We start from the raw sequence: 23,860 nt of genomic DNA, 5'->3' as shown, positions 1-23,860 counted from the left end.
CATTGCTGTTGGAGCAGTGGATGAAAAGGGCTGCTAACACAGTGGGGAAGCTGCATGAATTTTCATACCTGGCTTTAGCCATTTCATGAGTTCTTAAAGGCTCATTAAAAAAAAATCAGGGTTGGTTCCCTCTGTGTTCTACAGATATAGACTGACCTTGGCTTTGACCTTGGTTTTAGTATGCAGTTTTACTCTGCATACTAAAAGCATAACCAGCCAGCCACAGCACTGATGACTGATTTTTCTCAAATGTTTTCTAACAAAACATGTGATTTTTTTTTTCTCCAGCACATGTGGACTCTTGAGAGGTTCACACATCTTCTGAAATAGTTCAGGAAGAACAGCAACTACATACATTGTTATCATTGTCAGAGGTGACTGTGTGGCCCGAACGGTTGGTTAGGTCAAACCCGCCAAAGCTGGATGCCCTCTGTTGAAAAACAAAACAATAAAAACAATTTCATTTTTAATTGCATTTAGATAAAATCTACAATGTTCTTGTAGAAGATATTTGGAATTTTGAAGAAAATATGACTATATTTATACAAAAAAGAGATGGCCTGTAGTTACTTCCTGCTCTAAAGTTTACTTTGATTCTAATTGCACACTGCAACATCTGCAGAGCACTTTCACAATAAACACACCTCAGCCTTCTTTCCTGTAAACTCACCCCGTGCTGGCTAAGTGAGCCAAGTACTCGATCACGCAGCTCTCCATCGGTCACTGAGCGAGCAATTTTCGGCTCCTCTTCAATGCAACCATCCATTTCAGAAAAGGAAGAGCCCTCACCAGCTTCCCTCACTTCCCCCATCACACTGGCCTCCTGGGGAATGGGACTCCTGCTAGCTTTGCTGAAGGCCTGGTAGAGCTTTTGGCTGCTGCTTGTCTCCAGGCTGCTGGAGGAGTGAGAAGTGGTCAGGCTGTCAGAGTCCCTGTCGTAGGTCAGTTGTTCCTGAAGAGCTGAAGCCAGGGAGTCCACAGGACAAACTAAAGGTTTCTTCTGCACGCCTGAATACGGAGACACGGTGGCATCTTCACAGGGATGATCATCTGCATTCATGCTCTCTGAGTAAGTTAAACAAAGAAAGGAGGCTTTATTTCAATGTGCATACTAACACAGATTAGTATCAGCCATCGACTCCAGCACTCATGTTGTTTTTTGAAAATACCATGATCTCATGGTTTTAAAAAAAGAAAAAAAAAAAAAAGAAAAGAGAAAACATACTAAATACAGTCATTACTAAACCAAATCGTAATTACGTTGGCATAATTACTGACATTTTCTGCAGACTCTACGTCATATTCAGCTTTGTTTTTGTGGCGTTGCAGGTGCATTGCTTCCTCAGTATGTCTTCACTGTAAACACCTGCTAAGGTTTTTAAACTGTTGCCACATAATTAAAAAAAAAAAAAAATTTTAGCTCCAGAAAAACTTCAACCCTTTTGCACAATTCTTGTCATTCACTTTTATGTACAATGGCAATAAAAACAAGTATAGTAATTCTGTAGTAGAGTAAAGTTTCTGCATGTAATAATTAAAACTGAGGCGAAACATTAATTATATTATTTATAGAATGCTTCTGTTGGTATAAGGGGTTTGTTGGATGACTGTTATGTTTTTTGTGACTTCAAATTAATGGTGCAGCAGGTCTTCCTGCAAAGAAGTGTGGTCATCCACAAGGCATGCAGAATAAAGGAAAGGTTAGGGCTCTAAATATTTTTTGCGAGAAGTAGGAGGATGACTGTGAGAAACATAAATATGGCACATGAATCAGTGCTTTCAGAAAAAATATGAAGAGGTTAAATGATTTTTTTAGCCTAGCTTGTTTTTCTTCAACAAGTAGTTTTATATATGAAGACTGCGATTAGATAGTGGATGGTCGGCATATGAGACTTATCTCAGACTTGACGGGTAAATTTCTGTTACACAGTACATATCATCTGGTAGTGGTTTTAGTACCCTCTGCTCCACGCCTCTTAGGATCATCAATCCTGATCAGCTTCTTCTTTGCCTTCCGAGTCGAGTTGACCAGTTTGTGGAGCCTTTTGAACGTCAGTGACTCCTCTTCATTGTCCGACAGGTCACATGGCTGATAGGACAGACATGACAGATTTAAATCACAAGATTTTATTGATCATCCTACGAAAAGAGCTTAGAGCGTAATAAAAACAGATTTCTTTGGAGGGATATCACAGGCAAGAAAGGATATTACTCGATGATGACACACTTGCTGATTGAATATGTTTACATGACTATTATTTGTTTTTAATAACTCAATAATCTACACGCTGCAGATGCTGCTGCTGCCTGCTGTAGAAAATACATAAAAACCACAAGGAAACCACAGCGAAGGCAGTTGACCAATGTACAATATATCAAGCAGACTAAAAAAAAAAATGTCTGTGAAAATGCTAGCTGCTTGGAAACCACCTCGACATTATCGGAAACAAAAATGAAGTACATTTAAAGACATGAGAACGCATGTATGAATACATATAGAGAGACAAAACACAAGAAGCAATGCCTGAAATAAACAAGGAACAACCACAGAAGTACATTACACCAATACACACAGACGGCAAAAAGAAACAGTCAGGGCATCCAGAACGAATCTGAAAAATGTGTCCTGAACCTGAGCCCCCTAATCACCCCACCCACGCATAAAAGAGCTGCGACCTGCATAACAGACCCCTGCGCTCAATCCACCCGCTCACCACAGCACAATAGGGGGTTAGCGCTTTGACAGCAATGAATAGAAGTCCTCCTGGTGCCCTGCAGTTGGGAGAGGGCCCTGAGCTGCAGGGCTTTATCGGGGCCCAGGTTCATTGCCGGGACAGCGACAGAGCAAAAGAGAGAAGCACTGTCAACAGCTCAGCAGCCTTGGCACCGCTTAATGTAAAGGCCCTCATACACAACCCACAGCCTGAGTTAGTGATTCAGCATTAAACAGCAACTGAGATGCCCTCAGAGACTTACATTGCAGCTGAACGACTCATTTGCCCCTGGACTGGGGGGGTCGAATGACTCGGTGGGATCGAATCTGCACGTTTGTCTGTTTTGTATCTCAAACTCCTTCAGCTGCAAGAAAAGAAGAGCTTGTTAATTCTGTTCCTTTATCCAGATAAAACCACATCAGACTGTTGAAGCCGTTTTTTTTTTCTTTTTATCTATTTAATGTTCTTTAAAAGAAATCTGCTTAGTCCCTGAAAGAAGGGTCTTTTGCACAACTGGCAATAAAAGACACATTTTTTTGGGCATATTCCTAACAACATACCCGAGCAAGAGCTTCCTCTATAGATATCATGTTCTCCTTCACCATCATCATCAGCTGAATTCGCTCTTCATCACTCATGGTAATTTCACTGGCTACAAAACCAACACTATCGCCTGCAAAAGGGAATAAAAAAAATGTTAAATGGTTAAAACTTGGCATATCCAGTCGAAAGATGCTTCTGTTTTTGTGTTTATTCAACAAACCTTTGGAAATCTGATGCATCGCTCCTTTCTGTGACTTACGGAAACTCTGCCAGAAAGACTTGCTCTTTCTCCTTGAGTCCCATTTTCCTGTCAAGTAACACACATTTCATACAATTTGGTACAAATCTAAAGAAAAATATTCACTAGCAGTTTATCATGATGCCCGACATTTCATCAAAACACACACACACACACACACACACACACACACACACACACACACACACACACACACACACACACACACACACACACACACACACACACACACACACACATACAAAGGCAGCAAATTAGTATTAAAGAAGTAATTTCTCTTTATGTCATTAAGTAATTTGCTGATGTGGTTAAAATAAAACAAAGCGTATACTGTTGTACAAAGCTTAAGTCCAGTTGTAGTAAAACTTCAACATACCTCCTGAGCCATCATCTGAGCTGGATTTGTGAACAGGACACCTACAAATCAAACAAAATATTCACGTCATTTGAAGAGTTCAAATAAAATTTTAACCATTAAAGAAGAAGTACCTGCTATCCAAAGTTATTTTCTTCATTTTCCCTGCTCTCCCACCATTTCCCCAATCAAACCTTTCTATCCTGTCAACTTTTGTCAGATTTGAAGAAAAAAACAAAAAAAACAAAAAACAAAACACACAGGAAAAACAAGAATCACAAAAGCGCTCTGTGCTTCATGACAATGGCGTCATGGTGGAGGCAAATCAAAACAGATGAAACAGACTGGCTGCTCTTGGCTGATGAACAGAGGTCAGTGCTCTCCGGCCATCGCTGGAACAATGCAGCCTTTTTCTTGTCCAGTTGGGGTTTTGCAGCAGCAGCAGCACCAATGTGGCCCCCGCACACTTTCACCCTCCCTCTCTCTCCCCGACAGCGTCAGACAGCATCTCTGTCGGCCGACTCGTCATCAGCGTGGCTTCTTTCAGTTTGCAGACAGATCAGACCTCTGCCCTGTGGTTTCCTTTCTTCATACCGTTAAATTTAGATTTTTTTTAAATGTTCTTAAGTCAACTTTTACAAGATTTGTCATCTATCTGAAGAAATGTGGATTTTACTTAACTTTGAGCTGTTGTTTTTCTAGCTGTTATAATACATTTCTTGAAAAGACAGGCTGGTAAAATTGTTTGATATATTGGCTTCATGTTGGAAGATCATGTTAAAAATGAAAGTACAACAGATGTTCACAACAAGCCACAGACTGAGCCAGTGTTAAAATATTATATTTAAACTCTGAAACATGTTCAAGTGATACATCATTTGATGATACATTTGTTTTGCAGCTTTCAACCACGGGAAGGATTGAATACTTGAAGACTAAAGTCCGCTCTTATTTCTTTATATGTAGCAACCAATAAATTTATAACAAAAGTTGCTTGCCATTTCCAGTGGGACTTTATTCCCTCTTTAATTAATTTAACACCAACATGTGAACATTTTAAGCATAAAATTCCCATCCTATACATGTTAGTTATTTAACAACCCAGTATTGTGTCAGACAACGTAGTGAAGAACTTATATAAATGGCATCTTTGGACATTTTCTTCACAAAGAAACATAATTTCTCTTTTGTCTGCATGATTTCCAAAGAAATATGAGCTGTAAACTTGGCATCGTTATGCATTGTTTGCAGTGTAACTTTAAAAAAAAAAAAAAAAGAGAGAAAACTGGAAAAGTGGTCAATAATAAAAGACAATCACTATCCCATGAACATCGGCTGCACATTATAAGTGATATTATTATAAATAAAAAAAATAAAAAAAATCCAGCGTAACACAAGACCGTGGCTTTAATGGCCATCAAGATGCTAAGCTATGCTGAAGGAAGCAAAACAAGAGTAAAATGTTGAGATGTGCCAAATGGCAGAAGAACTGGACTGATAATCAGTGGCTAAAGGTCTGCTGGAGTGCTGAATTGTCTCCAGAGTCCGGACCTGAACATGAGTGAAGCAGTGCAGGATCATCTCGACAGGTAATGCAACAAAAAGCAGCAACAACGAACATCTTTGGAAAGTCCTTCAAGAATCCTGAAGAGCCCTTACAGGATTGTTCAAAAGAAGCAAATCTGGACTTTAAAGCATTTTGCTGATATTGCACAAACTGTTTTGCCTCATTTGCTCCATTTCTATTCATGCTTACAAATGTATCAATAAAATCACAGCACTTATTTTTTTATTTTCCTGCAAATATATGAGGAAATAAATTTTGCTCTAGCTTTTGCTCCAGACCTTAATAAATTCTTTTAGCTGTTGATAACACATGTAGAAAAGGAAATGTTTAAACACACAACATAATATCACATTAGAAAAAACTTAAATCATTAAGAAAGTGCTCAAATGACGTTGAACCTTAATTATTTGTTCCTGTTGCTTCGTACAGCATATTCTGATACCACCAGGGGCGATGTACTCAATCTACTGAATACAGCTATTAATTTAACACAGTTTATATCCATATACATTATAAATAACACAGACTCATTCACAAAACCTTGAAAAACAACAGTGTTGCTCTGTGTAGTGTCTCGTCCCTTGAGGGAAAAATAACCCTCATTAAATCAGCATGCTGCCTTCTGGTTACTAATCATTTAAATTCTTTGGCTTTTACTCAGCTTTCCAGTGACAAAAAGTAATTTATAAAAGCCTTTAAAAGGAAACAATGAAAGGAAGGAAGGAGGTGTGGAAGTGACAAAGTCATAAATTTGACTTGGGAGCACCAGGAAGTGAAGGAAATGCACGTGTCAAAGGTTGGGTGAGGAGTAATAGGGGGAGTCATCGTTGCTCAGCTTCCATAGTGATTAATAAATGGGTAAAGACTCTTTAGAGACTACTTCTTTAATGTTTGAGATTATCTACACTAAATAAGCAGCCAGTGATAAACTCAGCTATTTAAACAAGCAGTTGTTGATATTTATCTTTATTTTAAAATTTCTATTATTTATTACCTTCTCTCAATCTCTGGAGTCGATGTGGCGCTGCTGAGTCCGAGGGATTCCTAAAAGAGATGGAAATGACTGAATGTCAACATGAATGTGGATCAGAGGTGATGTTCTTATTTACAGATCAGTTTCAAGCTTACATTCCCCCCAGGGCCCAGGGAAGTTCATATTAGCAAGGTATGATAAAATACTAACCCCACTTTTAATTTAAAGGCCCGAATAGGGAGAGTGTTGCGCTTTTAAAATGTAAATCTTGTAAGTAGCAGTGATAAAATTCACAGATTAAATCTAATCATTGTGTCCATATCATCATCCAAGGGTTTTTTATTTGCACCACTGTCAGTTACATGTTACTTTGGGGCTTGTTTGGTATCTTTAGGCCAGGATCATCATGACCAGGCAACTTCTCAGCCGCTTATCAGTCTGTCTGCTGACGCACAGAAGAGGAAGTTGCCTCCTCCTGGACTGTGACACACTCGGAGCTGGACGCTCACCTGGATCTGAGAGCGGAGATTTGGTGATGTGGTCACTGAGTCAATCTTTCCCTGAAATACAAGGGAAGCAGAGGAGTAAATTATAGTGTCATCATATGATAAAATAAGCCAAATATTCATCTGCCTGAGTCGGCAAGTCCACGTTTAACTGTCACGCTGGCTGTGATCTCTGAGGCTGCTGCTGCACTTTCAGATGAATATATCTCAGCTTTCTGGGATGTTGTCTTAAAATATATATTTAATAAACAACAAAACTGGTCCAAAGGGCTTGTTTTGTGTCCTTGGGGCAGATAGCGTTTATTGTGATAGCTGAACAAGGTTAAAACCAAACAGACAAAATAAAAGAATTTAACACAACATAAAACTGAAGACTTAGACTCATAACTAAAGAAGCAGTTTGACATGTTTACTTAAGTCAGGTGAGGAAAAAATGACCACCGCCTTTAAGTCTATAAGGGAGATTCCTTTCTTGGGTGGAGAAGTACTGTAAGGTGTTAATTAGGGAAATTTAGAGGTTTCCAAGCTACTGGATGTAAATTAACTCTGAAAACTTTTAATTCTTCATGTACCTCAAGAAAGCAAGAAAGGCTTTTTCTAGGGAGGTTAAACCCATTTTAAGGGGACATATTACTAATATGACTTTTTTCCCCGTGTTTTGTAGCATACTGGAGCATCTAATGTTACCCACGAGCTCAGAAACTCCGACTGGAGCCCTCTAGGTTAGAGAATCGCTAGTTATGAATGCCCGTTTCCAGCTGGTTTACAGCGCTAATAATCAACTGGGAAATTACTTTGTGTGAGTTTAAGCTAAAGCAAAATCCTGCCATCTCTTCTGGTTTGATGTACCGGTTTGAGCCAATTCAACGAAAGACTTGTGATGAAAATGTCCCAAACAGAGGAATCAGCACCAACCGTTACAGGCCAAAATGCAGACAAGAGTATTTGGAATAAAACTGCTGGTACACTATTTTTTTCAGTTTGAGATGCTTGGTTTGATTCGGCCTTTGCCTTCTCATACGACAATTTCAAGGTTTACTGAGTTAAATGAGGCAAGCACTGCAAAAGAGAGTGTTTGACGGGAGTGAGTGTGTCACTTTGTGCTTGAAAAGAGGCGAAGAAAGGAGATTTTGGACTTTCCTTCACATATATTTCATTAAGACTTCAGCAAATCATGTGAGCTTGTGAATAAAAAAAGGCAGATGGCAGGATGTGTCATTAAACAGGTGGGATCAAAGTTTACCATCTCTGCATCCTGTACGACTTTGCGTTTCCGTAGCTCCTCCATCCTTTCGCACACGTCGCTGAGGGAGGTGCCGTAATACTGAGAATACTCCTGAGCCAGCTCATCAAGGTTCCCCACCGTGCCATCCTGCAACAAACAAAGGGCAGATTCAAACACTCACACTGATATGACCACGGACTATCAGAGGAAAGCGACGTCCCACAGAGGTCGAGCGAGGTGCCGAGCAGAAGGCCGACCCTGTAAACACTGACCTGTGTCGTGATAAGCCATTGTCTGAAAGTTTAGCACTGTCACCGACAACACAAACAGCCAGGAAACACAGAGATAAAGCACCAGGAGAGCCAAAGCCTCGGGGATAACGAGCTGTGATATTGCCCCTGTCTTCACCAGCTTGTCATCCTCCTGCTCAGTGATCCCTTTCCCTCTCCTCAGTGCTCCTGTCACAACCCCCACCGCACCCCACTCCCCACCTCCGGGGCAGACGAGGCACCGTGTGACGCAGCCACAATCCTCAGTCTGCTCTCACAGTCATCTGGACTCTGCTTGAGAGGCCACGATTCAGTCTACCGTAAATCACAAGAAGTGGAGGCACTCAATCAGATGAGTTTTTGTCCTGACACACAGCACACACTCCTGGATAAGAACCCCCTCTAGTTTCCTTCAATTGTACAACCTAAACGTACCGTGCTTTCTGCTGTGTAGGAAGCCTACAAATCATAGAAACCTTTGCTGAGCTTGTAATCTAGAAACTGTCCAAACCAACACAGATGGTCTGTATAACAATAAGCCTAAATTTAGGATAAATGTGGGGTTTGGTCGAAACATGAAAAATGAATCAGTTGATTTTTCAGTTTTAATCCATCTGGGTTTTTGCTACGTGACATTGTTGCCTTTTGCTGTGGATGCGTTTGACTCGTTTCTTTCTTTTGGAGCGAAGCTTTTTTGTAACTGACTGACACACACCAAATTAATTATTTATTGAAGAATTATGGCTGTGAGTCTGAATTCCTTCAGGTAATTGATGGAAAACTAAACTCTAACAGGGTCATTTAAAATCCGATAGCACCAGAAACTTGTTTGTGAGTTTAAAAAAGGACTTTATCATCTCAATATATCCATTATATATGAAGTGGGTTTTTGTTTTCATAACAACCACATTCTTTAGTAAATCTTAGGTGACTTGGCATTAAAAGGAAACAAGATTCACCACATTCACTGGTTTGAAGTAGATAAACTCAGCTGCATGGTGCTGCCTGAGGAGGCGATGTAGGTGTTTGCTGCTGGTGGATGTAATTCAGTAGGAGAAGAAGATCCAACACTGCAGTGAGGGAATTGATGGAAATAAACTGAATATTATCTGGGAAGATAGATTACATCAGAAAAAAATATGATCTCTCACAACTTTATTGTTTGCAGACTCAGACCTGACTCAGCTGATGAGCGGTGTCATATCAGTCTTTGCCAGGTCTGATGTTTCCATTCCCTCTGAGGGTCTGAACATACTACATGCACACAATTAGCACTTTATCCTATTTACTACATCCTTTTGTTTCCAGTTTCAGCCATCTTTCCGCCAATAAGCAGGTGTTTGTGTTGAGAGGGTCTTGGAGTAATTCATGTCTAAGTCAATGTACAATAGGAATTTTTACTGTTGCACGTTAGAATGATGCTTCCTTGCGTGCATAAAGATTATCTGCTGTTACACAGCAGACCCCTGTACAGCGGGGGGATTATGATGAATAAACATTAATAAAAAAATTAATGCTATCTGAGTCAAAAACGGGCAAAAATGACGCCATGTGAGGGTTATACAAATATTTTTCATCAGATCAGTGGACGTTTTCTTTCAGCTTTTCTTATATGCAGCTTCTACAAGTAAAGCAGAGACAGGAACAGAAGTCCTGCTAGTTTATTTCTTCTTTATTCAACCCGATGAAAACCAATTTGAGATTAAATATCTCTTTTCCAAGACTAATCTGGTCGGTGTATGGCTGGCATTGTAAGCAATCAGTTCACTGACTGCAAATTGTTTCACAGTCTGAATAAAATGCAACGTCTCTAAGTTTTTCTTAAAAATAAAAAAGCCTGCAGAATATTCTGTAGTCCCCCCTCCCAAAAACCAAAAAAAAAAACCCCCAAAAAAAACAAAAAAAACAATTCATCTTTCAGACTCATGAGGAAAGATATTTTGTTGCTGATTCTGCCGGCTCAAACCAAATAAAATAATCTTTCCATTAAACCATTTGCAAGCTGTGACAGAAGATTAAAACACGAGTTATGAATCCGACAGACTTTGGAGGATTAAATGCAATATTCATTTTCTTTTCTTTTCTTTTTAGCTCTGTTTTGGTCTCCACTGACTTTAAACGCTCCATCGTGCTCAGCAGCTGTTTGTTAACTTTGTCACTGTGGTGTTTAGAAGGAATCAGATCGTGGGCTTTTAGTGGTTTCCAGTTGAAAACAGCTGCCTGTTGTGTCTGGAAATGACGATGTGGGAGTGATGAAGGTAAACCAAAGGTATAAATATTGGCAGGAAAACCACAGCACAAAGCAAAAAGAAGCAAGCCAACGAAGACTCAGGCAACGTTATCGACACAAGAAACACTTTTTATTTTCAGTTTTAACTTTGTCGAGCAGCAAGTCACACTGAGCTGCAAATCTCCTGAACAACATGGTGGCTTAACAAACTTAACAACATTTAAAACATAAATGCAGCTACATGCCTGAAAACTTGTCATGCTGACACAGAAGTGGTTTTGGTCTAAGCAAAACTTAGGCAACCTAAAAACAGATTATCCTCTGGCTGAAGAAGAGTTATAAAAGTGGGACAATACATACGTACTTCTGAGTTAGAACTGGCCAGACAAACACATGCTGTGTTAGTATGTCCATAAACTACCCTGCGAATTATCATCATCATTATTATGCTTCCTCATGCCATACCCTGAAGTTATGCAAATGTACCCGCTGAGAACAGTCCTCTGCAGTGAAAAGCAATACTCTGTGCTCACTTGTCTCATGTCATGGCAATCTGTGAGTGGCCCAACTGTCCAGAAAAGAGACTCATTCATTTGGTAAATGACATGCCCCCCGGTTGAAAATACCCTGAAAAATCTGGCTGCTTTTCATATTCTCAAGAAACAAGGCAAAGAAACGACTGAGAAGCTCTGCACTGTGCCTGGCTGCAGCCGCTCTTTTGCCTCCGACTGCCACTGATTCACATAAACAGCCCTTTGTAACACAGCCACATGATATTGCAGCGCCTTTAGTGCCGTGTTAGACATGGTGCATGTGTGCGCGTGTGTGTGTGTGTGTGTGTGTGTGTATACATCCCCCTGTTACAGAAAGACGTAAACACATCTCCAGCATATGGAAGATAAACAATCAAATAAGTGATCAGGTCAATTTTCATGCAGGAAAAAAAAAGGAGAATAAAAATGTTCAGCTGGGCTTCATGTTTGCCTCCGTCGCCCAAATTAATGGTGTCTGAGCCAAAACTGCAGCATGACACATTGACCACAGAGGCTTGAAAAGAAAAGTGTGGTGTCACATTTCTGAGGCACTCAGCATTACATATAGAAGGACAAAAGATCCACGTGCCCTCGGGGCCCTGGGTGCGAGTCTTTTTACAGGTCTGCTGTCTTATCTTCAAGCCATCAGGCCTCGACAACAAAGTAGCAGCAAACAATTTTCATCCTTTAGCCTGCTTTCAATAAAATATAGTTTGTAGATCTTGTTATGTGTATCTTCACCATGATAAACGGTAGACTCATCATATCTAGACGGATGTAGTGCAAAAGAGCCATTCTGCCTGATAAGCCGCATTTATCTCAAATTAAAGAGCCATGTTTGCAAAAGATGCTCCCAAGTAGAACGTCATGAACTCTAAAATAATACCTCCTGGCGGTGTCCAATGCCAGTCAATGATCTTCGATCAGCAAAAGGACTCCTGCTATAATCAGAGCTTCTTCTGACTTATTTACCAGAGTACAGAAAGATGTCTCAGAGGATCATGGGAGAACAAGCGCAGAGTTGTTCAAGCATTTCAATGGAAATAAAAGCTCTCATTAAGTCATTAAAAATGGCACATACAGGTAATTTAAAAAAAAAAAAAAGCAGGCACAGACTTGTTTGTGAAACAAGGGTATTTATATATTATAATAAAAATCCCCAAAATGAACCTCTAGCTCCAACCACAGGAGCACATTCCAGCACAAACACAAAAACATGCTCACCGCAAACAGGCATCCGGCTGCCAGCATCAACTCTCCAGCAGCTGCTCCAAGTTCCAGCACAGTCCTGTTCAGTAAAAAACCCCCGTTTTGAAACTTAACTCAGTTTGAGAGAGTGGAGGACAATACATCCTGAAGTGAAGGGGAGGGGAGAGGGGGTCCAGCATGCATAAATGAGAGCGAGTGTAGTTGTGGGGAGGTTGGGGGGAGTTGCAACCACATATGACGCCGGCGCTGCTGGGTGGAGCCCTCTGCTCTCTCCAGCTGCGGCCCACAGGGATCTGGCTGACTCACATGTTCAAATAAACCACCACCTCTCAGTGTATGAAAGTGTTTCTGCGCGTTTATGTCGGCAGTGACAGGGAATGATGAGGTCGGGGGCGATGTCTTTATGTCTCCCTCTGCTGATCTGTCTAATAAAAACAAACCTCTGCGCACAAGGTGTATTAAAGAGGTGTGACGAAAGCCAAGTCAATCCTAGCTTGCTCCTTTCTCCTCAACCTCCAGCTTAAGTAAAACAAATATAAATAAAAGATACTCTTTCAAAGAAACAGGCCAGCGGTACATAATCCAAATTAATGCCTGGATGGTGAACACAGGAACTGTGTGTGTTCTTAAACTCTACACACCAGCAGGTGGCAGCAGATAACTACCTCCACATCCCCATGTTCTGCTTAAAGACAGCTGATGCATGAAGGCGGAAGGTGATGATAGTGAGCTCAAAGTGAAATAGACCCACTGGGTTCAGGGAAAGTAAATATTTCTGAAGGAAACAGCGATGTGATTTCCTCTAGTCGTGTCTCATACCAACAAAAGCATCTTTCCATATCCTTTAGGCATAGATTGCGTTTTAAGGTTGCTGACCTCGTTTGCCAGCATTAGTCAGAGATTAAGCCAGGAGATGCAACGTCCGCACTCTTTGTCAAATCGTGATCCAAGTTAATTGTAATCTTGGTCTTTAGGACCTGACCGTGGGCTCCAGAGCAGCGAGGAGCAGCAGGAGGTAACTACTGGGAGTCAGATCCTTAGCAGGAGGCTGCAGATTACGCTGAGATGCAGATGGATGGCGGAGACGGTGGAGGGCTGCGTTCAATGTGGGGTGCCAAAGGGCCAAGGCAGCTCATGCCAGAAAGGTCAGTTTTCCGCCTGGCTACACAGCGGCGGGCTGCTCGTCACCTCTGTTCACAGGAGAAGCCAGAGATGGATGCCATTCCTCCATGTCAGCCATCTCCTTTATTTTTTGTCCCAGTCAAGTCTCCTGACTTAGTCTGTGCCAAGCCGAGCTCATCTGAGCTTTGATCCCTTGAGGAGATCACTCACAGTCCGTCCTGACACCAGTCATGGTTGTGGGATTGTTGGGGATATGTCCTGTTGTTGCTAGATGTAACTCTTACAACTTGCCCTCCACAATGTCACTTTGGCAGCAGAAATGGTGAGTTTATCCCATGAGGATCTAGAGATATGAAAGGTCATAAATAATAATAATAAAACACACAGAGAGACATGAAATCTTCAGTTATGTTCTCAACGAAAGTCCACTTCCAATTAAAAGTCTGTTTTAAGCCTCATTAACATCCTGAAGCCGAGACATCATGAGCTGAATCAGTGAAAGAGAACTTGTGCTTTATGGTGCATTCAGACTGCCGCTATTCGGTCCGCTATAAAGTACCTCGGCCCTTTTGGAGCAGTGTGAACACTCATGCTTACTCTGCTGTAGACAAAAAGAACAACTTTGGTCTGCTTGAAAACTGGAGGCCTCAGTTTACTTGCAGGTGAAGCCTGCTGCAGTTTGTTTGCATCATGAAAGCAAACGGATTGTCCAGGGGATCAAAGAGAGGAGGTGTCGTGTCGCAGCGCAGCAAGCCGGATAACTGGCTGCCTCTCCTGCTGCTCTGCACAGATTCTTCTTAAAACCGCATTTGGTTTGAACACCAAAGTAAAAATCAGAAACCCAAGACTGCATACATTTTAATGTTAATCCATTGTTTAGTTGCCGTGCACGAGCCAGTTAAAGGGGAAGGACATCCGCCAATCGATGAGTTGGGTTTTCATCTTCGTTTTTTTTTCTTCTTGCTTTGGGGAATATCGCCACTAGCAATCAGCTGTTTTTACTGATTTTTCTGGCCAGTTTGGTCAGATTTAGTGCACGTGAAAGTAAAGCAAACCAAAGGATTGTGAAATTTTTTTTGGGAGTTCCTCACCCAATTGAATCGAGTCCCCGAGTCAATACTGGGTCAATGTGGTCTCAACCTGCAGAGCACAAAAAACAGCTCAATATAAAACTGAGCAGATCCATGAAGGAACCAATCCCAACCATTTGCTTCTGGGACTTCACTGTGAATTTGCACTCTGCACATGACACATCTGTATAAATCAGCAAGTACCAAAAAAAAAAAAAAAAAAACCATAAAAACCCCCCAAAAACGATGCAATAATGTGAAATTAAATACGTTGAGGGGGCATCGAAGGTCCACAGCGTAGCTGCTTAGTGTTGCTTTGCACGATGCCAGCATTTTCTTCCTATAACTTGCCCCCTTTGCTGTAATCAAATGCACAGCAGCAGTGGATCAACTTCAATCCCCCTCAGTACTTTCACACATGACACTAATGCACAACAAAGGCGCATCAGCACATGTTAGAGGGCCGGAGGTTTTAATATGGTCTGCGGCATCACACTAAAAACAGCAAATCCTCTCTACAATAAGAATAAATAAATACAAAGAATAAAATAATCTATAGGAGTAGGAAAAACACTGAACCTGGTAGATCAAAAACTAATGTATAAAGAAAAATCCTTTTAATTACATAATCTATAATTTACTTACCCCGACGTGCCTTTAAATGTTTAGCGACACAAAACTCATATTGTGTGTTTAATCAAGGGTTTGAAGCAACAAATATATATGAAATATCAAGAATTACAGTGATTTCAAATGATCTACATACGACATTGTCAACCCTGGGATCCACCAAGGAAAGAGGATCAGCAAAAGAGCTTAGGCATTCAAGCCTGAGTGGTTAAGTGGATTCTGAAGAGCCCTAAATGCAGGTTTGATGAGAGGGGTCACAATATAACGTGCATCAGTCACAGATGGCACAGAAAACATCCATCTTTGTTTAGATTGCAGCTCCTAGCTCTGTGTCCTACACCACAACAACCTAACGGTCATGAGAAACCAGCCAGAGATCAAGATTGAAAACAGACACATGTGAAACTCAAGCGGATTAAGAGGGCAACAGAAGGCACCGAACAAACCTTTTGTCTACAGAACTCAATCATGCAAATCCAACGGGGATTTTACACATTAGCTGGAAACACACAGCACAGATCTGAATGCAGTAAACTTTTTGAGACATGACCCTGAAGATAACATAGATTGGTGTTTTTAGCTTTTTAAAATAGCACCCAGACAACTGATGGGAAATATTCTAAAAGTAAGACTTGAGATTTGATTTCAAATATAAAGTGCACGATAAACAAAATTTATTGTTGTTATTATTATTATTATTATTATTATTATTATTATTATTATTATTATTATTATTATTATTAAGACTTGGAAAATAAAATAATCTTGCTAACCCCCCCAAAATTTAGATTGTTAATATGGCATTACTAATAACTTTATTTATGTACAATGTGTTACAAAATAATGTTCACATAATCAATGTTAATTTTGATTACCCTAATATAAATCCTCAAATTTACCTATAAAAAAAAAAAAAAAAAAAAAAAAAAATATATATATATATATATATATATATATATATATATATATATATATATATATATATATATATATATATATATATATATATATACATTGATCATTGAAGCCACTGTTTGGGAAAGGCTGAGCTAAGGTATCTGAAACCAAATTAAAATGTAAAGAAACCAACCCGATGGTCGTTTAAAAGTAGCTGCTAATTTGCCTCGGCGCCTTCCAGCACGCTTAAAGATCAGAAAGCAAATTATCTCTTTTACATTGGAGTTTAATAACATGGATCCCGTGTGTGTTAAATTCCAGTGTGTATTAAATTCCCTCTGGATGGTGGCGCGTTTGCAGACTGAGCTGCATGTAGATTGTTCCTGATCTTTGAGGCATGTTTAATTCAGCAGTGCTGGGAAAAAAAACCCAACTCCTTCCCCCTGTCTCATCACACGCTTTAAAATTCAACACAATTCACACCTAAAACTATATAGATTCCTCACTTGTTAAAAAAAAAAAAAAAAAAAAAAAAAAAAAAAAAAAAAGCTCTATGAATAGCTCAGGGTTTGAAGAGAGGCAGCCTGTGGATTGTTCGTATTTTCCGGACCATGTTTAATGTGGAGGTGCTGAAATAATTTCATGTGCCCCTCACCCCCGTTCTTGGGTAATTACCCTTGTGTGACTATGGCGCGATCCCCCGAGACACGCCTGCCAGCTCGCTACATCTCTGAATGCATCAGTGTGGCAGCTCGGCTAATCCCCTCTCAAGACCACAGCGACCACTGATCCTTGTGCAAGACACAAGGCAGGAGTCGAGGGGAGCCGTCAATCTTGGGATGCAAGACTGACGGACCCCAGGATGAAATTGTTCCAGAGGGTGTGAAAGCATGCGAATTGTTCCAATCAGGAAAGAAAAATACCCATGGGACATGTCTCTTTCCAAGCATCACGCGGGGGGGGAAAAAAATCAAGCAGAAGGAAAAATTCACTTGGCATGAAAAACAACAGAACCGTGGAAAGCAGTGATTTACATGATGAAGAGAGGAATCTACAAACAGAGACGGGACTAATGGAATGTGAAACTTAAACGTAAAAGTTAGTAATGTTGCAGAAGCCCCTTTAACATTCAACGCCCCGTCTGTCTAAATTAACCAGGAGTTCAAATCTGTGAAAGAGATCACAAAAAGCATCACAGAAGCGTTTTTGCTTCTATAATTACATATTTTTCAGAAGAAGATTTGTTTGGTACCACCTTTGGATTTTTCAAAGGTAAAAGCTACAAAATCATTTTAAAGCTGATGTTATGACCTAAATTTTAGAGTAAAGTGTCTCCTCTGTGACAGAACAGACTATTTTAATCAATCTAATCAAATTTATTTACATAGCACACACAATGGGCTTCACAGCAACATGCCAGCATGACAGAAAGTTTGCAGGAAAAAAAGAAGAAAAAAAAACTGATGAAAAATGATGTAAACCAAGTCACTTCCTGATGTTAGCAACAACTTGGTAAATAAACAGAATAATGTCATGTGGCATTAGATAATAAAGCACGTAAAAAGGAGAAACTTTTTAACATAAACCCCAAAAGCATCAAGAAGCTTTTGCTTCAATTCAGTTTAGATGGAATTACTTACCAACAAAGTCTTTTTTTTAAATCCACCATTTCTGGAAACTTTTTAAGTTATAAAAAAAAAACCCTGAAACTTCGTTCTTTACTTAGTAATTATACCTCTTACATAGTATTTAAAAAGGCGAAATTGGAGCAGAAAAACGTCTCTGCTCATTTCTGACATTGGATAGTGACACAGAGCCGAGAGGGACTGACTCACTTTTGGAGATGTTTTCCAGAGGTCATTTGAGGGACTAATGTTATTTTTGGCACTTCAGTGACAAACTTATTTTGCCACTTGGCTGCATCTTGGCTGGATAGTTACAATCAAAACATAAAGTAATTCTGTTTAGAACAAGCAAGTCATAGTCACCATGATACATCTCGCTGCACGCTAGTACAGATTTCCTGTATGCAGAAGTTAAGGATACTGCTCCTCCCCAAAATACACACAGTCTCCTGTGATTGGTCAGCCTGACTGGCCTGACTGGTGCTGCTCATCATTCCACATCAATTCTGCTGCAAATTTCCCCAAAAATCATTTGACTGGATGCTAAAGCTTTAGTACCCATTTAAACCACTGAGAAAGTGTGTTTTTTTCTGGAATTGAGAAAGAACTTAACACCAGGAATAAATTACTTTATGTTATGTTTCTTTTCCTCCTATTAGGGGAATTTACCTGCTAATACTGAGCCAGAAATGTGTGTGTGTGTGTCAGTAAGTAAACTGGTAACATTGTCTGCATGTGGACAGAAAGCTGGTTGTGTTTTTACAAAGCAAACCTGACCTCAGTTTCACAGAGAGCAACATTTATTTGAAGATCTGTTCCTCGGAGTGCTGCATCTCGACACTCTGGAGATGAACTCTGTGTTCAGAGGACTGTTCTCGCGGATAGCACATGCCCCTTTTGACATCCACAGTCATCCCATGAGAGACGGCGACAATAACTCTTGTCCAGTCCGATTTGCCTCCACGTCTAAAGTCCCAGATGTTCCGTTTCCTCTTCTGTCATTTCAAAGGACATTTACCTTTCAGGCATTACATCTCCTAATGGATGCTAACTGCAACTAGCCGACACACGGACATCATGAGTTGTCACATGAAAATCTGTGGTTAGTTAGCTGGAAGATGATTCTGGACTAGTTTTCTTTAACCATTCTCTGGAAAGGCTGCATGTGTGTTTGGAGTATTTGTCTCACTCGATGACTCTTTCTCTTGACATTCAGTTCAGACAGATGACATTTTCCTTTAGAATCCGCCTTCATCGTTCAGACTTCATCATTCGATTAATGATGACAAGCATTTCTGGCCCAGAAGCAACAAAACAGGGCCAAAGCATGATGTTCCAATCATTTTTTCAAGTGTTTTGGAAGGCAACATTTCCTTTTTGTTAACATTTTCTTCCCCAACATTAAGACAAAAAGGCATTTTTATGTCTCGATCATCCACTAAACATCTAGATAACAACTTTTTGATTTGCCCATATCATTCTGGTAAGTAGCAGCCTCAATACAACCTGGAGCAGCCAAAAGCTGTATCCCAAAGTGGCAGCAGAATGCTGCAACATTTAGCCGTCGGTTTGCAAAGCATCAACGCAGACGTAGCAGAGTTACATCTGCTCAACTCTGCATCTAAATGAGGCAGTGGAGGAAACAACGTTGTTGCTTATATACATCAAACTGCCTGCAATTCAGCCCAGTTACAGCAGGTACCATGCAGCCACCAACAAGATAGCGAGATTTATTACAAGAGATTCAATAGATTCAATGGGAGGGCAGAAAGCTAAGCCGTTAATTTCAATAGGCTTTGTGTTCATCTTTACCAAGGAAATAAGAGCAATTCCAGACAGTTGTGTTTTCCGACTGATCAAATCATCGAGGCAAGAAGGCATCCAATCAGGGATACGTTTTTAACCAATCGACAGAGATTTACTGAGGAAACTGGACTTTCTGGACCATTCAAAGTATATTTTATGTTTTGTTTTGTTTTTCTTTGTTTTTTTTGTGTTTTTATTAAAAGCCTTAACTTTTTCTTTCTTTCTCTTGGCTTAATGGGCTCTCCATAAAGGACAGGAGCTGCCTGATTAACACTGTATGGATCTGTTTTTCTTGTTTTAAATGTATTCCAGTCTCATGAGATTTTTGCTTTTTAGACTGCTGGCGCTGAGGAAACCATTGCTTCTTATTTCTGAGGATTGTTTATATGTGTCGTGGATGTGGTGAGCTATGGACGAATTGCCTTTCTGGGACCAGTAAAGGTGTATGAAGTCTTGAACAGGATTTGTAAAAGTAGATTTCAGAATTTCAAGGCATTGCATGTCAAGAGCCAGTCATTAAAACGAGCACAGACTCTCTGTGAAATATATATCTTGCAATTATATTGCAATTTCCCTTTGGGATCAATAAAGTTTTTTTTTTGTTTTTTTTGTTTTTTTAAATTTAATCCTTTTTCTTGCTCAGCACCTCATGATGTAACCCATTCTTCAAGCAGACATCTGTTCAAATGTTTTGTTTAAAAAAGCATTAAATAATAAACGTTGTGTCACTATTAAAGAAGCATATAGAAAACTCTTTCCATTAAAAACTATAATCTTTTCTTTTCAGTAACTCGGACTGTACTGTATGCTTTATTCAAAAGGATTTTATTAAAGATTCTCACCATAAAATACACAGGTGCAGGTATCTGGTACATTCTCAGGACCCTCTGCATTACTCTTATAGGTGTCATAGAAGTACAGTCCTGAGGTGCATTAAAAGGGTCTGACTGAGCATGTTGTAGAAATATAAAACCTTTAATAATGCAAAATGCTTAAAAAGTATTAAATCAAGCAAAAGCACTCAACAATAAAAAATTCAATAAATCAAGTTCATGCATTATGAACCATCTCCTCGTAGTTAGCTCAACATAGACTGATACATTAATGTTTTTAAATAATTTGATATTGTAAATGAGACTTCCACTTTGACTAATTTTCATCATTAAAAGAAGCACTCCAGCGTCGGGTCTCGGAGATGATAATGGAAAGGATTAAATAATGCATGATGATTAAAGAATAGCTTTGCTCTGATGCTAACCTAAAATAATCCAATGAGGCGTACCTTTAGACACACAAGGAATGCTGGGATTTATTCATTTAGGTCATATCATTGTGGGGGAGATCCTCTCAGTTTATTAGAATAAAACGGTTCAACGGCCCACAGATCATTTTAATCCAAAACCTTTATTCTGCAGTCCTCACAACCATCTCCCTCTTAAATAATCACCTCGTCCCAGCTTTCATATGTTGCTCCCCTCTTTGAAATCCTTGAGTTTTCTATTTTTTTCATATTTTGCCCCACTTCACTATCACTTTGCTTGTCTTTGTCTCTCTTCCTTAAGGCCTAATGTGTTTTCTCCATTATTTTCCTAGAACTGTCCCACAGTGTGTCACTTCAGACTAGTGGATACCTCTATTTGCTTCTTGGTGCATGAAAACTGACACCATACTGGATTATAATATGAATCACATTGTAAAAGGTTCAGACTTAAGACTGTGAAGGCAGACATTATTTTAAAAAAAACAAAAACATTTCCAACCCAGTGTTAGAACAGAACATGGAAAATGGCAGAGAAGATGTTAAATGTAATAATGAACTAAATAAATCTAACTTAAATTTAAGAACTATTTGATCATGGTGTAGGGAGATGGTGAAATTTCCTCTGATACATTTGGCAATCGGCTTAAAAGCCGATTGAGTCGCAGTTGTCTGATCCCTCAGTCACATCTGACAATGTAATTATGTTTACAGAGAAATGAATGACTTCTTTAGTCAAGTTGGTTTGTTTACTGACCGTTCTCTGGCTGCAAACGATTGGTTGTTTTCCTTAGAAACTTTAATGTACACTTCACAAAACAGCTAGTTGACACATGGATGCTAGCCATCTAAAACAGCCAATGTTGCGGCATTTACTGCATGTCATCTTCTGCAATATCCTGAAAAAAGTCCTAAATAATTATCAAAATGACATCAATAGTTTCAAATCGGTGTAGTAGGAATAAGTATAAATGCATTTATAAATGAGAAAAATTAGGTTTTTATAAATTACATATTTGTATAACTATACAGACATACAACTGATGAAAAAAAAGAAGAAAAGCCTACAGGAAGGTCACCTGCCCACTTTGGCTAAAGCAGGGGTTATAGGTGTTGTTTTTGTTTGCTCTTTCCATCCTGCAGGCCAAAGCAGAGACAATACCTGTCGTGCAGCTTCCTGTCATTTCTCACAGAAACGCACAGGCTGCGTTTTCTTCGTAGCTTCCCTATCAGAGTTACCAACAGAACACCCGCATCCTCTTTTTCAGTTGGCCCTGTGCAAACAGGACAGCTCTTATAGAACAACAACCATCCAAAATGTCCAAATGTTTCCACCCACGTAGAGGGAAATGTTTTATGGTTCAAAAAAGACAAAGACGTGGAAGCCAGAAAGCCCCACATCATAAAAAAGTCACTTTTACTAAGAAATATGCCCCAGCGTAATGTCAAAGTTACACAAAAATAGGTCAATACTGCAAAAGTTTTGTGATTTTTATTACTGATTATTATTATTCTAAATGTTAGTATTATTATTCTAAATATTGGTATTATTATTGTAATAGTTATTATTCTAATGGTTGTTATTCTAATGATTACTAATCTTATTTTTTATTACTATTTATTTATTTGTTTTTTACATTTCATTTCCTTGTCTCTCTTCCAGTTCATTAGTTTTATTTCAGCTGAACAGATTTGAGGCTTTGTGGAAAGGTTGGCTAGTCGGTTTGAAATCGAGCAGGACTGAAGCCAAAAAAAAAAAAAAACAAAAAAAAAAAAAAAAAAATCACAGATGCTCCAGCCAGAACAGACACAACTGACTGGGGCTTTTGTGAGGGAGCAGCTGGTTATACAGCACACAGTCAGTGTTACAGCTCTGATTAATGTGTCAACGAAAGAGTGTTTGCGTTGGGGGGGCAGTGTTTGCGTCCACTTTTATCAGTCAGTTATCAAGGTTAGTCCGTTTGGAGAAACAGATTCAATATATATAATATGATTTGTAGTAGTGAAGTCAAGTCAAAGTCAAACTAATTGAGTATAAAACTCTAATGGTCCTGTCATCAACTTTAAAAGGTGTTATTGTCCTAATGCTATTATTTCTATTTTGTTCTATTTAATTCCATTCATGACTGTTCATCTCTGAGATAATTCAGCAGAGTTGTTGGTTTTCAATTGAAAGATATATTTATAAATATTCTGCAAAAAATGAAAAGAGATATAAAAAAACATGTCAAAATGGAACCAAGCAGTATGTACTTTATAAAGAAAGACAACAGGCACCAAAATGGAACCCTGAGGTACCCCACAACTAGTTGGCACCACAGTGGAATATTAACACAGAAATGCTCCTTTCTTTTTTCTTTTCTTTTTTTTTTTTTTTTTGTCTTGTCCAGCATTTAAGCAAGCAGACTGATGTTCTGGATGCTGTGTTCTGCTGAGCAAATTTATTTTGCCAAGGGGAACTTTTATAGATGTAATCATCCCCTTGTATTTCTTGATTCTTATTTTATTTTTCTATTTGCTTTGGATAATAGTTTGTATTACAGAGTTTATGCTGCTGGACCTGACCGGAAAGGACAGGAAAGGGGCAGAAAGAGAACAGAAAAGAGAACATAAAAACAAAAAGAGATCAATGCATACACGTATATGCACATACATACCCACCATATATATGTATATACACTCGCACATACAGCATATACATACATACATACATACATACATACATACATACATATATATAGATAGATATACATACATACATACATATATATACACACATACATACATATATATACATACATATACACATACATATCCATACACATACATACATACATATGTACACACACATACCCACCCACACACATAAATATATACACCCACACAAGCCAACTCTAGATTCATGGTCCCTGTGGAGATCAAAACCATTGACAATCAGGAGGACCAGAAACTAGCAAGTTAAATCAAAAAGACAGAAAGAGAGGTACCTGCTGTTAATGAATAAACTTGCTGGATGACTCAGTGACTGTGACACATGCAGAACATTCATGCAGAACATTTAGAGTGGAA

General features: G+C 39.3%; 1 protein-coding gene across 1 annotated transcript in view; it reads right to left on the bottom strand.

The window, feature by feature from the left end:
• sash1b (SAM and SH3 domain containing 1b) overlaps window positions 1-23,860 on the bottom strand; it is a gene marked incomplete at its 5' end in the record, with an annotated part of 60,618 nt that overhangs the window by 4,218 nt on the left and 32,540 nt on the right. Inside the window, 10 exons of the mRNA XM_079262272.1 lie at window positions 356-430; window positions 671-1,065; window positions 1,960-2,089; window positions 2,977-3,078; window positions 3,275-3,387; window positions 3,478-3,564; window positions 3,893-3,933; window positions 6,433-6,482; window positions 6,921-6,971; window positions 8,161-8,289. Coding sequence (XP_079118398.1) covers window positions 356-430; window positions 671-1,065; window positions 1,960-2,089; window positions 2,977-3,078; window positions 3,275-3,387; window positions 3,478-3,564; window positions 3,893-3,933; window positions 6,433-6,482; window positions 6,921-6,971; window positions 8,161-8,289 — 1,173 coding nt within the window. The remainder of the gene's footprint in view (window positions 1-355; window positions 431-670; window positions 1,066-1,959; window positions 2,090-2,976; window positions 3,079-3,274; window positions 3,388-3,477; window positions 3,565-3,892; window positions 3,934-6,432; window positions 6,483-6,920; window positions 6,972-8,160; window positions 8,290-23,860) is intronic.

Source organism: Telmatherina bonti (assembly GCF_933228915.1).
Source record: "Telmatherina bonti genome assembly, chromosome: 22".
NCBI lineage: Eukaryota > Metazoa > Chordata > Actinopteri > Atheriniformes > Telmatherinidae > Telmatherina > Telmatherina bonti.
The sequence above is the reverse complement of the archived record's forward strand: the minus strand, read 5'-3'. Positions and strand labels throughout refer to the sequence as shown.